Genomic DNA, 15,343 nt, shown 5'->3' on the forward strand with positions numbered 1-15,343 from the left:
CTGCTCAGATGGAGATGAGACATGAGACTAATTATCTCATTATAGGGAAGGGGGGCGTTCCACTAATCTACGATTACTCCCTTTGTTTTGACAGTAGGTAAATACAAAGACAAACGGCTTAACAGGGTACTATACTGTATTGTATAGTAACACATGAGTAGCTATTATAGCAACACATAAATAAGATGTCATATTTTATTATAATGTTTTCATAATAAACAAATTCTACACCAGTAAACAAGCCTGATGTGCACCTCACCAGATCTGCTCTCACGTACAGTAACCAGTGAGGGAGTGAGCTAATCCAGTAAAGACACAGTGACACTTTTCCTGCAGACCAAAGGCTTACTACACAAAACACCCAACTGAAGCCTGAAGATGCTCATTGTGCATTAGAAACCTCATAACCTCTATCAGCCTGAGGAGAAATGTTTTTACAGATGGGAAACATTCTGAATACTTAGTCTAGACTCAGTAAGGAGAATCAATAATAATTACATAACTCCAACGAGGCAAACACACAATTTACATAAGGTTGCACAATAACACTATAACTTCCAACTGGCTGCATCTAATCGTTATTCTGAGCGTATTGACAATTCTTGCCACTTTACGCATGACGCCGTTAAACATACCCACATGAACCCAGACAAAAACAAACGGCAACCACCGTTCCCAGAAGATATCTGCAGAGGGAGAATTTGAGATTGGAAAGGGCGGAATGAGAGCTGGCAGTAGAGCGGTGCAGTAAATTGAGCACGTTAGCCATTCTGTAATGACCCCCATCTGCTTGGGCTAGCGTTAGCGACGAGGCAAGCAAGGTCTGATTAAAAATGGCCTTAGTGGTGCAGTTTTTTTCACCCTATCCCAGTCAAAACAGAGGTTGAGATGGGGTTGCTTTTAGAGGAGCTCCCTCTCTGAAACAAGCCACTCTAACATGTCTGGAGTCTGGGGGAGGGGGTGGGGATGGAGGGGGAGATGTCTGATCCCATCAGGTCACGGCAGAGCAGGCAAGCGGAATGCTGCCACGAAGACGCTCTCCTCGTAAGGGGAGAGAGGGGAAGAGTGTGGTGGGCATACACTCTAACCCTGGCATCAATGCACTAACGAAGCACCAAATGTACATGTATAATCTTGCATTTATTAAGACTGATCAAGTAGGAATAATAAGACTGCAACATTGTGATAAGGATGAAGTGCTTAAAATGTTATCATTCCAATTAAAATTCAGGTGTAAAAACAGAAGCACAAATAATCAAGGAACCAAGGAGGTGTGAATATGGAATAAAATAGAGCATGGAAACCAATCAAGAGAAGAAAGCAGAACATACAAGTTGGATACATTTCTTATACCAACACACAGGACGTAATTGACAGCCTATGCGTCTTATCAAACAAAACTGTCATAACTAAAAAGAGACGTGGACATCTCTGGTGAAATCTCATATCAGGCAGGAGGAGGCAGCGCAGGGAGTCGAAGGAGGCCCCTGGAGTCAGCCGGAGCAGCCAAGCGACAGCATGGAGCATGGAGGGGTGAGAGGTGACCTACTTCATTACATAACACCCCCAATGTGATCATTGGCTGCCTCGTCTCAGGCGCCACTGGGATTAAAGGGTTAAGGTCATGGGGGGCGGGCTACTCGCTACTCGCTACCCTCAGGGTCACAGACTACGTTAGCATGTAGCATCGCACACCTACCCCCTATCTCTTCTCGATGCTAATGATGCCTGCTCTGTACTGAGAGGTCACAGTCAGTGTCAGGATTAAGGAGACTGCAACGCAAGCAGCATTTGTGATCAATGCAAGGCTACGGGGGTTTGCATGTTTGTTTGTGGTGGGAGTGTGCAGGGGGGAGGTGCATATGTGTGCATTAGGGCATGAGTGTTAATTCAGATTTCTGCAGCTCAGCTATGGCCTATGGAAGAGCCTGCAGATGGTAAAGGTCATGGACTCTACATACAACCTCTAAAGATGCTGAAGTCGCTAAACTTGGGTACTAATGGATCTAACTATTTCACATTGGTGTACCCCAACTGAAGGACATGGGGTTTTGTACTGTACATATCTAACCTGTGGCCCAGATAGAAGGCTGCATACCTAATCTCTGGGAGAACTCGTAGAACTTCTTCAGTTTCCCCACCAGGGGGACCACGGCTGACCATGCCTGCTCCTGCAACGCCTCGTCGTTGGGGTTCTGGATCGCCTGGAAATGGAGGGAACCAATAATGACCATCATTTCAGGTCTGATTACATTGTTATCTACAATTGATTAATTGGTTTAATCACTTCCTGAAAATGGGAATCTGAATGGATCAAGAGACGAGTAAATAATACAGTTTTGAGACACGTACCTCTCTGATCTCCTGGCCAGCTCCCTTATATGCTTGTAACTCGTCCAGGATTCCCCGAGCGTCCTTCAGCACCACATCCACCTGCTCCCACACCTCTCGCTCTGCGTCTGTGGGCTGGGCATCTAGAGTAGACACATCACAGCAGGATGGTCAACAAAGAACATCAAGAGACTGTATCTAAGCCATTGATAACACACAAAGGGTGAACCAAAGTAACTGGCAGAAGTCTAGTAGCATTAACAGCCATGGTATGGATTCTCTAGAGCCACCTGGGTATTCTGAGTGAGCACTTCCTAGTCCATAGCAGGCTGAAGCTATAGTACAGTAGCTGGCCTTGTGGCAAAGGAAGAGAGAGTAGGTCTACAGATACATATTTGAGGAGAGGGCTCTAGTGCATCAGCCCTCTGATTGATATTCCAGACACACAACAGCGTAGAAGAGCTGGGTGATGGAAAGGGGAGGAGGCATACTTTTAGTGGATGTGGTTCTGTAGCCTCTGGGAAGAACATTGAGAAATGGATGAAGGGGGATGACGTGGGAGAGTTAAGACAGGGCATCGTTCATATTAGTGCGATACTGCATATAAGAGATAAGAATTAGGGGAGGAATGGTAATTAGCTTGAGAAAAGTCAAAAGAATCTCACTTTCAAAATCAAGGAAGAAATTGGGCTCCTGTTCCAGATCTGTGCAAGTCAAGACCTTTAGGAGGTTCCCCATGTTACGATACCTGTTGAGACACAAACAGAGAACTTAACACAAGATGATTCAACATTAGTGTAGTGGACATAGATAGATAAGGAGCCACACCACTTTGGTGGCCCCCTTCAGTTCCACCACTGTGCTCCAGTGCCCCCTATGAACCCAGTAGCACAGACCCCCAGATGTACCAGCCAAGACCTGTGCTCCCCTCGGACCATGTGTGGTTTTCCTGCGCCCACCAGATGTGTCCCCAAAAAAAGCACAACCACTCTTTAAAATAAGGACTGATTTACAGGAATGTGTCAGCCTCAATGACTAAGTGCAACTGAGTGTGACTTCTCAGTTTTAGTCAATTCCCTCCTGAACAGTCTCTACCATAGACAGACAGAGAGCCGTTACATGCAAAGCAGCCATATACTGTAAATTAGCCAGCATATTCCTTAGGGAGAAAAGCCACATATCCTCATGGTACCCTCTTACAATATTTGCACATGGATTCAGACCAGGCCTATCTACATCAGTGTTTCTCAACTCTGCATTTGGTTTCAAGGCCAGCTTCAAGGGCAGCTCTAACACACTTGATTCTACTAATCAAGTGCTTGGTGATTAGAAGAGCAGGTGAATAGGACATGTTTGGGCTAGGCTAAAATGTGCAATCCTGTGGGGGGTAGTTCAGGACTTCACCACAGCTCAGACAGCTCTAGCCACAGCTCAGCAGCGCATGAAAAAAGTGGTTAGTAGTACAGTAGCACACAGTAGTACACAGTAGTACAGTAGCACACAGTAGTACACAGTAGTACAGTAGCACACAGTAGTACAGTAGCACCACAATGTACCCAATTAAACCTGCAGGCAGGTTGTCGCAAGGTACAAATGAGATATTCATGACTTTCAACTGTGATGTTCCTGCATCACATTTTGAAAAAAAAAATGGTGAATGTTTTGAATTTCAATCTTGCAACCAAAGTCAGGTTTCCTAGAGTTGAGGCGGGGAAACGGTTGATTCTTGGAAATGAGGGCAGAGGGGCATGTGGGGAGTCAAGATAATCCCAGCACCACAGATCCAGTGTGAGAACTAAGCCCCCTATGCTTCCCCACCCTACAGTACATGCTTCTGTCAATACCAGGCAGATTCACATTACCTGGAAAACGCATTCAAACTCCAAAACAGGGTGAAACAAACCACCGAGCTCTCATCTACTGTACCAGTGGGAGAGGACCTCCAGCTGCTTATCTTCTGTATTGGGTCTCCAGAGGGAGAGAGGGGTGCACACACACACACGGATTGCATGGGGACCCAGGGATTTAACTCCACCTGGCAGAGCCCATAAACACTGTCAGGTAACAACAAGACACACAGACACAGACACAGACACACACACACACACACACACACACAGACACACACACACACACAGACACACACACACACACACACCGCTGGATATTCTCATGTACTGTACCTACTGACAGAGCTGAAATTACACTTCACATTAGTTAAAGCTTATCCAAATACTGTCATGCCAGTATGGGGGCTGTGAGTAATACTACAGTACAGGACCACACATTCTGTATGTGCTACTCTACTGTAGAAAACTGTCGAAGATAGATCATCACATCAATGACTCTTGTACAGTATTAACTCAGGGATTATGATGGGGACATGTAAAATAGCTTCAGTATATACAAGATCTGCTATACATGTGCAGAACAGTACCTCTGCCACTTAGCTAAAATAACCTGTACTTACATGAGCATTCACACAACACATACAGAGAGACAGGCGGTAGTATACTCTATAAGGGGTGATATACCACACAGACACAGACACAGACACAGACACAGACACAGACACAGACACAGACACAGACACAGCGGATGTAGGTCACCCGTCTGGGCTGTGTATTGTGTAATGAGGAGGGACAGACAAGTAAGACAAGACCGTGACAAGGCACCGATCAGTGACAGTGAAGAGGGTTAGTGACAGGTTACAGCTTGGTAACAGGGTGAAGACTATAGTGACAGACTGAACTTTGTAGATAGATTTAACCATCGGTGACAGACTGAAGACTAGTGGCAGGTTAAAAGCTGCGTATTACATTATTATAGGTTCAAGATCAGTAGTCAGGTGACTAGTCACCAGGTTAGTTATGCTGATGGGGTAAACATGTGTAAGTGTAAGATTAGAGTTGAGCACAGTGACAGTGACCGTTAGAAGGTAACAGGCGTCACAAAACACTGTTAATTCCTCACTCACGGCCTCATACAAGACTTGATTTTGGGTCCTCCGTATTGCCAACACACCTCCAAAACACCTGATGTTAACTTGCTACGCCATGGAAAGGGCTAGCAATTCAATGGCACGGGTGGTGGGTATTTCAACTTGAGGAGTGAGTTTACCACTTCAACTTGGTTACAAAGGTCACCAGAAGTAACTTATGGGGACAGTGAGTGAAAGGGTGAGAAGGTGAGAGGTACCCTAGCAATGATCAATCATTTTGTTCCCCCTCTTGCTCCAGCATTGGTCTAAATAAAACCCTTATTGTCATCTCTCTATCAACAAAATTCTAAAGCCGAGTGTGAGTTTGTAAGTAGTTAATTTGAATGAGGCAGCCAGTACCCACTGCCTGTGCAAACCTACCTAGCAACCCGCATCATCAATAACAGCCCCTCCCTCCTCTCTTGACTGACCCTGTTTCCACATCACCCCCTGCCCACCAGGGGGACGCCGACCTGCCACCTGCCTCCTGCCATGCCCAGCCATATCCACCAGCCCTCCACTAATGTGACCTGACTAGCACCTCCACGCACTGGCACCTCACTGGCTGCCATCCTACGACACCTGGGTTGGTCTCGGAGGGGAGAGGAGAGATGAGAGCGCTGGAGGGTAGAAGGAAAGTCATCCATCTTCAAATGGAGAGCGGGGGGGGGGGGTTGGGGGGCTCACTCACCACGCCCTACTGATCTGATTCCTACTGTACAGTATACCATGTAGTGTGAGTATATAGTACAGTAGTGTGTAGCCTCTCTCCTAGTCCACTACTGCCCCCTCTCAGGCAGTAGTCGCTGAGCTGGGTATAGAAGGCTCGCCAGGCACTGAGTGCCAAGCCGGGGACTGTCAGCCCAGAGGCCCACAGCGCTCTCTCATTCTGTCTGCAATGAGGTCATTTTAAGGACGGGGGAATTTGTGTGGTGGCTGCATTTGAAAGTCCAACAGGGAGTGAGAGAGAGAATCCTCAAGCCTACGGAAACAGACAAATCACGGGAGAGATTAAATGAGGACATCTTTCATATTTTGCCATGCCAGCAGAAACTATTTTTGAACATGGATGCAAATGACAGACCCCAGGTTCCCAGACCGTATGAAAACATCAAACTATTAAACCATCACTAAAAAGCCTATATATCAACTGGTACTCAAGCATAAAAATGATCATGTATCCCTTTTAAGCCAAAGTGTGTGTGTGTGTTTCAGTGATTCATGACAATTGGTGGCTTGATATAATGTAATATGTTGGGTGTGGAGAGAGAGAGGGAGGAAGAGAGAGAGAGGGAGGAAGAGAGAGAGAGGGAGGAAGAGAGAGAGAGGGAGGAAGAGAGAGGGAGGAAGAGAGAGAGAGGGAGGAAGAGAGAGAGAGGGAGGAAGAGAGAGAGAGGGAGGAAGAGAGAGAGAGAGAGGGAGGGAGAGCACATTTGAAGAGCTGACAGAGTGGAGGAATGTAAGCGAGACAGAGGGGGAGGGTTGTTCCACGCTCCCCTCCCTCGAAGGGTCCAGACCCCAGTGGTACTGATGTGTCAGTGGGGGGCGATGGCCCCGTGGAGCCAGGACGGGCTGGGTTGTTGTTGTTTTGGGACCCCCCCCCACTGGGCCATCGCGTGCTCACAAAGAGCAGAGGCGGGGTTCGTCTAAGGCCAGGGGGCACTACTTCACAACCAGAGCCCGCCGCTCTCCCATTGGCTGATCCGCTCTCCCCAATACTGTGCTGTATCCATGGAATCAAAAAAAGCTGGTGCCATTGAAAACAAGTGGGTAGCCAATCAGAGGCCAGCTCAGTGAGACGAGGGGGTTACAGTACTGTAGTAGTAAGACTTGAAAGCACATGAATATATTAATACAGATGAGGTAATGCGCCAAAAACACGGGATTAGGCGAAGAGCGCGGGGGAGCGAGGGGAGCTGGAGACCATGCAGGAATGTTTTTGATTCTGAGAACTAAGCATTAACTGAACGGCACAGTTTCACTCACCATATTGCAACGTGGTAAATTTTTGCCATGTTCCAATTTTTTGAAGAAAATAACTAATCAAAACACAGTTGTCATTTCTATAATATTTATGAATGTTCCTCAATAAAATAACAAATATTTGAACATTTTAATGTTATAATTTTGTCATTTCAAGTTGAATAAAACACAGGACTGGCAAATAACATACAAGAATGACATTTGTGGAGTAATCATGTGTGAGACAAGAGTCAGACTAGAGGAGCGTCAGCATCAGTACTGAAGACCCCAGCAGTGCCGCGCCCATCCAGCATCTTGACCCCTGCATGCACCTCTTCATGTCACACACACCACACTGCCCCCCTCTAGGAAAACACCCAAAATACCCCTGATATGGAGGCGCTGCAGTGTCCTAAAAACAACCAAGGGAGACGGGTGATGATGATGGAGGGGAGGATAGTGCTGACATTCCACTACTAGTCTGCAGCAGCAGATGCAGCATGAGGATCCACGTGTCTCTGCCTTACTACAGCAGTGCCCAGCCCAACCCAGCTAGCGGCAAAAACAACGCCCCCCCCTCCTTCTCCCCCCCTCCTCTACCAACACAGACGCAGACACAGCCCTGCGAGTCACGTGAGCACTGCCGTGGAGAGGCTGAGTGCTCGCCTGGGGCGTGGGGGGAGTGTGTTTGTGTCTGAGTGTGTCTGTCTAACTATGTGTGTGAGTTTGTGTGTCAAATTGCATTAGTGCATATATTTTAAGAAAAAGTATTATTTTTTTGTTTAATAAGGGTGTATACAGCATGTATGTGTGTGTGTTTGTGTAATATTTGGGGATTGAGGAGCGTTAGTCAGACTTGCTGCAAAGGCGGGCTGAGAGGCAGCTTTAAACTTGACCTAGATTCTCCCGGTGACGCCACATCGCATTAGCCTATTCGGCCGCCCCCCCCCGGACCCATCAGAGCCCCCTGACGCTGGCCCGATCCGACAGACAGAAAATGGGGGAGCACTACCGAAATGGGGCTGGCATGCATCCCCCACCCCCCCCCCCCCCCGCCTTACCCATCCACCCCTCCCTCACCCACCTTACCCACTGATGACAACCCCACCCAGCTGACTGAGAGAGCTTACTAGGACACATGGATATGGGGGGGGCTGTTTGTTTGTTTACGGTTTGAACTTGGTTACCCCGTGGCCAAGCCCCCATGCTATATTGTAGTAAAAAACATAATAATAATAATAATAATAATACATTCATTTATTTGCATAGCACTTTTACCCTCACAGATTTGAGGAAAATCAAAACAAACCTTAAAAATTCAAAAAAATTCAATTGTCCAAATGCTGAGGGATCGAACCCTAACAACCGTCTGAAATATTACAACTGACTACTGATAATGTACACATCACCATCCTTGTGAAAGTCAAAATTGCACAATATTCCATCTCATTGTAATAATATTGTCCTAGTAACACCAGCACCAAATTGAGGGAGAGGCACTGCAGCACACAAATTCTATGATTTTTTCCACACGAAAATATCACTTGCATGATTACTCAAACCTGTACGTGTGTGTGTGTGTGTGTGTGTGTGTGTGTGTGTATGTGTGTATTCCTCTGCGAGTACAAAAATAATAACAAACCCATGCTGCACACAACATTCACAGAAGCAGAAATCACAGTGAGATGAAAGCAGCTTCAGCTAAGCTCTCCTCTTTGCACTGGACCTGATCAAAGGCTGAAACCATGGAAACAACCACATACACAAGAGTGTGTAAAAACAGCGCCCCATTGATATTGGGGACTGTAAGAGGCTCTTCAAACTCACTTTTCTATCAATTATATACACTCACCGGCCACTTTATTAGGTACACCTGTTCAACTGCTCGTTAACGCAAATATCTAATGGTGTGGGGGATATTTTCTTGGCACACTTTGGGCCCCTTAGTACTAATTGAGCATTGTTTAAACGGCACAGCCTACCTGAGTATTGTTGCTGACCATGTCCATCCCTTTATGACCACAGTGTACCCTTCTTCTGATGGCTACTTCCAGCAGGATAACGCGCCATGTCACAAAGCTCACATGGTTTATTGAACATGAAAATGAGTTCACTGTACTCCAATGGCCTCCAGTCACCAGATCTCAATCCAATAGAGCACCTTTGGGATGTGGTGGAACGAGAGATTCACATCATGGATGTGCAGCCGACAAATCTGCAGCATTGACGCTATCATGTCAATATGGACCAAAATCTCTGAGGAATGTTTCCAGCACCTTGTTGAATCTATGCCACAAAGAATTAAGGCAGTTCTGAAGGCAAAAGGGTGTCCAACCCGGTACTAGCAAGGTGTACCTAATAAAGTGGCCAGTGAGTGTATACAACATTATAGCATTATCCCATCATCATCATCATCATCAGAAACACACACTATAGTGTTGAGGGATACTGAAGTATTCTTACAAGACAACAAAAAACAGGATCATTTTAAAATCATTTGAAAAAGGCAGGTGTAACTAAACCCCATCTAATAAGCTAGTCTTGTACTTAACATTTGGGTAAAAAACTGCCAGTAGTATAGACAGTTGTCTGACATAGCTGAGGATGGCTAGTGACGCGAAGGGGAGACCTGCCACCCAGACAGATCTACTGAGGCTACAAATAGTGTCTAATGGGGTAAGAGTGGTGGTACTCCCCAAGCCCCAGACCCCACCACCCAACTCCCCACCCCCCTGAAGAGTCCTCTGACTCCTGCCTCTGGGGTGTAAGTGTGTGTGTGTGGGGGGGGGAGGGGGGGTAGACTGTCTGCATGCCGTAGGCCAACACCACCTCCCTAAAGGCAGTCCATTCACATCTTTACATCCCTCTAAAAAACACCCCCAAACCATCATTACACAAATGACCTTTTGACTGGGTCTGACTCACGGACGTCACAGCATCTTCAAATCTCACTACTCGAAGTGGCAGAATATATCAGTAGCCTATAATGTTAATCAATAAAGGACCGTGTATATTAGATTACAAATACACACTCTGTACATCCACCAACAACAAGATTCAGTATATATGTGTTTTTTCCTGGAGAATAACCCTGACAGTATTAAGGGTGGGGCACAACGGAGCACACTGAAGTTTGGGGAGATGACGGTTTGTTCAGCAGGCAAGGAGCGCCCCCTGGAGGAGGAAAAGAGTTGCACCTAGAGGACCTTGGTGGGATGATGGCGACCACTCCCAAAATCTGAACCGCCACATACCGGCTTGAGCTACTGTACTGTATTCACAGACACACTGCAAACTAAGGCATTGGATGATGAATTAAATTGCAACGTTCACGCTCTTGTTCATTCTCCACACAATCGACACAAATGTTCTAACCAAATCTCAAACCAAATCATCCCACAAAAACACATGAACGGATCCTGACATGTACGTTTTTTTCATTTATTATTTGTGCTTGGTTTTAAAATGATCAAATAAACTAAAAATCATTATATTTACATGGAAGGCTTCCACTGGAAGGTGTGCCTTAGCTTTAACTACAGAAAAAGAAAGAAAGCTGGCCACACACTGTCTGGTTCAGATGCTATTATTTTCTTCAACCAAGGTTTCAGCAGCAAGCTGCATTCTTCAGGGTTTAATCATTGTGTTTTCTTGGTTTTGAATGATAGCTTTAACTACAACCACATCAGCTGGATAAACAATCAACCTGTTGAATTGAAGTGGGTTCAGCCAGAACAGCTGAGAAAACAGATGACACCTATTAATTGAGATACAGTCAGAACCACCACTGCAGTCCACTTTATCAACAGCAAACACGCCCATAAGTACACCTCTGCTCTCAAGCACTGCAGTACGGTAAGCCACATCTACAAACATCAACAGTCTTGCCAATGTCATGCAGTGAACATGGGTTGAGGAAGACTAACATCTGAAATAAGTCAAGAGCACCACCCTGTGGCCATTCTGACAGCAACAGCAAAAAGGAATATGCTTACGATAAACAAATTGCAAACTGCAAATCTTGAAAAGGAAAGGAAAAAAAAATGACTTTTGAGATTTGGCGAATTACAATTGGTTTCATATGCTTGAAGGAACGCCATAGGTCCGCCATACAAACAGAGAGAGGGAGCAGCCAGGTCGGTGCTCTGGGGACTACAGGGCTGATGAGGTATGAGAGCAGGTCAGCCCTCCAGTGACATTAATAATACAGCACAGAGTCTGAGTGGAGGGGCTGGCCCTTTAGCTGACACAACAAGCTTCTCTGCATATCACACACTTAGACCTATCAAACCTCATTACTTATGCATGGGTATGCACGCGGCTCTGAATGCACTGGCGTCTCCCATATGGTCTGCATACAGACAAAGTCATTCATACGCCTAAAATTATGTGGAAATACGCTTCAGGTACATTCCAAAACAAGGGAAATATTTAAAACCCATATTCACACAATCCATAAATGTGCATCTATTATGTATGGATAGTTACTATTTTGAAGGATTGTCTTCTTAAAATTAAAAATAAAATTAAAAAAAGGCCACAGACTAATTGTCAGAGGCTGCTTGGCTACACTGATCCAGTAAATGAACTGTGAAAGCAGTAAGCAATGCTGCAAAGCTTAACACTGGACAACAACAATTAAACATTTTCACAAACATATGTGAACTAAATAGCCTACTACTATTCAAATTCACAACATACAAGTAGCAGCTTGGAATACAAAGATATTTATGAAATACTTATTCTCTTCATCACCAGCTGGGGGCAGTATAACCTTATAATTTCAGCAGAGCAGCTGAGAAAAGCGTCACCTTAGGCAAGATGACCACACCTCCCCCTAGCTTAGTAGGCAACAGCTAATCCATCCTTAGTATTCACAGTAGTGATTCACAGGCCTGCCGCATTCACTCAATCAGCTCCGCTCCTTATTTACCATTCACCACTTTCACTTTCTCGGCCAAAAAGGCGCGCACACACACTCCAGGCCAAGCATGCTAAAATAGCTTAGTGTTGCTTGTGGATTTGAGTCTCACGACCATCGTGGCTAATGTACTGATACAAAAATACTATAGCATGACACTACTGTGTCTATTTGAGTTAAGCTATCCTCCAAATGTCATGCTTAGAAATAAAGATTACGTAACATTATGCACATTCACACACAATGTATTTTTGGCCCTAGATGGTCTAAACTATCTTCACCTACAGTGTTGCAGTCAAGAACCAAATCAGTCAGTGGGAAGCAGGTGAACACAGCATGCAACCTCTGATTAGACCACTGATTGACAACTACTCCACCGTGCCATGACAACAGTCTCCAAGGAGACTAGGTGGGAAAATACAAACAGGGGTGGGTATAAATGCCATGAGCAGCAATTAGAAGGAAGTGATGTTGATTTGTAATGCTGTGTACACCAGTGTCTCTGAGCTGGGGGAAGATTCTAGGCTAAGTTATGGTCCAGGCTTGTTCTGTGTAGGTGAGGTGTTGAAGGAAACCACTGTAAAAGCCTCAGTATGAAATGAACACGGCAAAACATGAGCCTCAAACACCTTAAACAAGAAAATCAATCCCAATTACTGAAAGTTAATTGACATACAACATATGACTTTTAACCAAAAGAAAAAAGATTCTGTCTGACAAGAGGCAAAAGCCTAAGCGATTTGTATTCAATTAATACCGCTCTTCGTTGCCAGCCTTCCTTACGTGTAGTCACAGGCCAATGCTAGTGACCCTGTGGCCCTTGGTTACATAAGCACCCGGCCATGGGGAACAGGAAGTGGAAAGTGCCCATGTTTCTCAAGACCATTTTTATGGCCCACAATGCACTTAATTTCCGTACCAGCAACATTACACAAACACAGTACTCATTGTGAACACTGATGGGCAAAAGTGCAAATACAAGCTTTCCTTCAGACAGAAATAATCACAACAGGACACACATGTTCAAAAGACAAATACACAACAATGTTAGATTAGAATTCCCAGTTAGTTGACAATGGAACTTATAACTGAAATTGCACTGGGTCGATTTTCAATGCAATGCCTTACTCGCAGGATACTATGATGCATTAGCTACCTAGAAGTTACGGCATACGTAAACATCTAAAACCAGTCAGGAAGTATAGATATTTACCAGCAGAAGACGAGCTCTGGGGGTGTCAGGAGGAAGGCCCAGCCTGGTGGATGGCTGAGGGTCACAGTCCTCCAGTGGAGGTCAGGCTCTGAAAGAACAGGTTAACACAGTCAGCATGATGGAACATGTAGCAACATCATCCTTTTAAACAAGTATGCATGATTGACTTCACCACTAGATGTGTATGAGTGACTTCAAACACCAATGCAAATATTATTATTTCAATAAGATAACTCTAATTTTGTGTTAACTGAACAGACGGACCAGCTTTTCATGTGGCATTCAGGTTTAGGGTTTAGGTTTAGGGTCTTTATTAACCATAAATAAGCACAGATCTATATTTCTCAGACTAGTATAGTCATTTCTCCAGATGTGTTGGACACAGGTGCAGCCTTGTGATCCTTTTGCAGTCTGGTTTTCTTGAGGGCAGTGTAGGCAGCACTTTAAAAGGACATGGAAGGAACACACACACACACACACACACACACACACACACACACACACACACACACACAACTTCCTATTGTGCAACACTTCCTCTCATTCAGAGTGCACTTCGACTTTTCCACTGCACTCCTTTGCCTGCTTCCTCCTGAGGCTACAATACTGCCTGTACAGAACATCCTCAACGTGAGACCCAAACACTCAATTCAATCATACAGACCTATGATTCAACTACAACAGCAAGGACAACTACTGTACTCACACTGCCCTACAAACATGTTTGCTTTGTTACCCACCTATAAGGCCTTTAAAACGTTCTGGTGACTCACGAAATAGCCTAGGCAGGAAAAGGCTAGAAAGGCTTTAGTCGGTGACCTAAGAGAGACTAGTCATGACTGATTTGGAGAATTCTCATGAGAAGGTGCACTTGAATAACAAATCTCCTTTCATTACATCACTTAGATGTGAAAAGTATTCCGAAAACCAAACTACCTCAGTGAGTTCTGTGGACATTTCTAGAGTGCTGGCTCAGTAGACTGTGAGACAATTAGGACTGGGGCGGTGCACTAGCTAGTGTCTCTCTGCCGGCCTGCATACAAATGGGCTGCCATAATGGACTGGTGGTGGTCATGCATGAATGTGATGGGACTTTTAGCCCTTAGACTAAAGCAACCACAACCAAGTATTGAGGAGACAAACTGTCAACATAGTATAATGATAAACAGTGATGAAATAGGACCTAAATAGGACATGAAATTGTGCATGAAACATCGAAGGCACCTACATGTTGAGATGGTTGGCGAAATCCACACATTTCTAAGAACCTGAAGTATTCTGTGCTTGCCTCTGAGGGCTTTTATGTGTGCTTGGAATGATCGAATATAGATACGCTGTTGGCTTAACTAGTAAGCTGTCAAATGTGACACTCAAAATACTCCTTCCCCTCAGTGGCTTGTATGATCGCTGTCTAACCTCATTATCCTGAAACGAATTATAACTTAGGTCGAACCTCTGAAGCAAGAGTCTCTGCACTTGTCACAGGGGACATTCTAGCTCAGTGACATCTGTGCCAAGGAATCATGGAGTCAGTTATGCATCACTTGCAGCTGGGGATTTCAAGGATGGTTAGGCAGAATGGGCAGTTTCAGACCTCTGCTGGAGGTGTTAAGCATTAACTCCCAAATGTTGCGTCTGGGGAGAAGACAGGCTCAGTGTAGGTTTGATTATAAAGCTCTTCTACCATCTGGATAGTTCAGGTCTGATAGGGGCTAAGTAGATTGTGTTATTTCTATACTAATACATCTGCATACATGCCTTTCACTTTCTAGTTATCATGTCATAAGCAGTTATTAACATACCAGAGTTCAGAGAACCGAACGAAGGATGATGTAAATGTAGTTTATATCTGGACAGTATGTGAGTGTAGGATGGCAGCTGCCTTCATTTTCCTAATTAGTCGTTGTTTTGTGAACACATTGATAATGGGCTGATA

At 45.0% G+C, this 15,343-nt stretch overlaps 1 protein-coding gene across 2 annotated transcripts in view; it reads right to left on the reverse strand.

The window, feature by feature from the left end:
- Nucleotides 1-15,343, reverse strand: part of fam49bb (family with sequence similarity 49 member Bb) — a 28,859-nt gene that overhangs the window by 6,739 nt on the left and 6,777 nt on the right. For both annotated transcript variants that reach the window (XM_083672828.1, XM_083672829.1), the window contains exons 2-5: nucleotides 13,408-13,495; nucleotides 2,997-3,079; nucleotides 2,353-2,474; nucleotides 2,099-2,204 (exon numbers count right to left, since the gene is read on the reverse strand). In XM_083672828.1, coding sequence (XP_083528954.1) covers nucleotides 2,099-2,204; nucleotides 2,353-2,474; nucleotides 2,997-3,069 — 301 coding nt within the window. In that variant the 5' untranslated portion in view covers nucleotides 3,070-3,079; nucleotides 13,408-13,495. The remainder of the gene's footprint in view (nucleotides 1-2,098; nucleotides 2,205-2,352; nucleotides 2,475-2,996; nucleotides 3,080-13,407; nucleotides 13,496-15,343) is intronic.

Source organism: Argentina silus (genome assembly GCF_951799395.1).
Source record: "Argentina silus genome assembly, chromosome: 1".
NCBI classification, from domain to species: domain Eukaryota; kingdom Metazoa; phylum Chordata; class Actinopteri; order Argentiniformes; family Argentinidae; genus Argentina; species Argentina silus.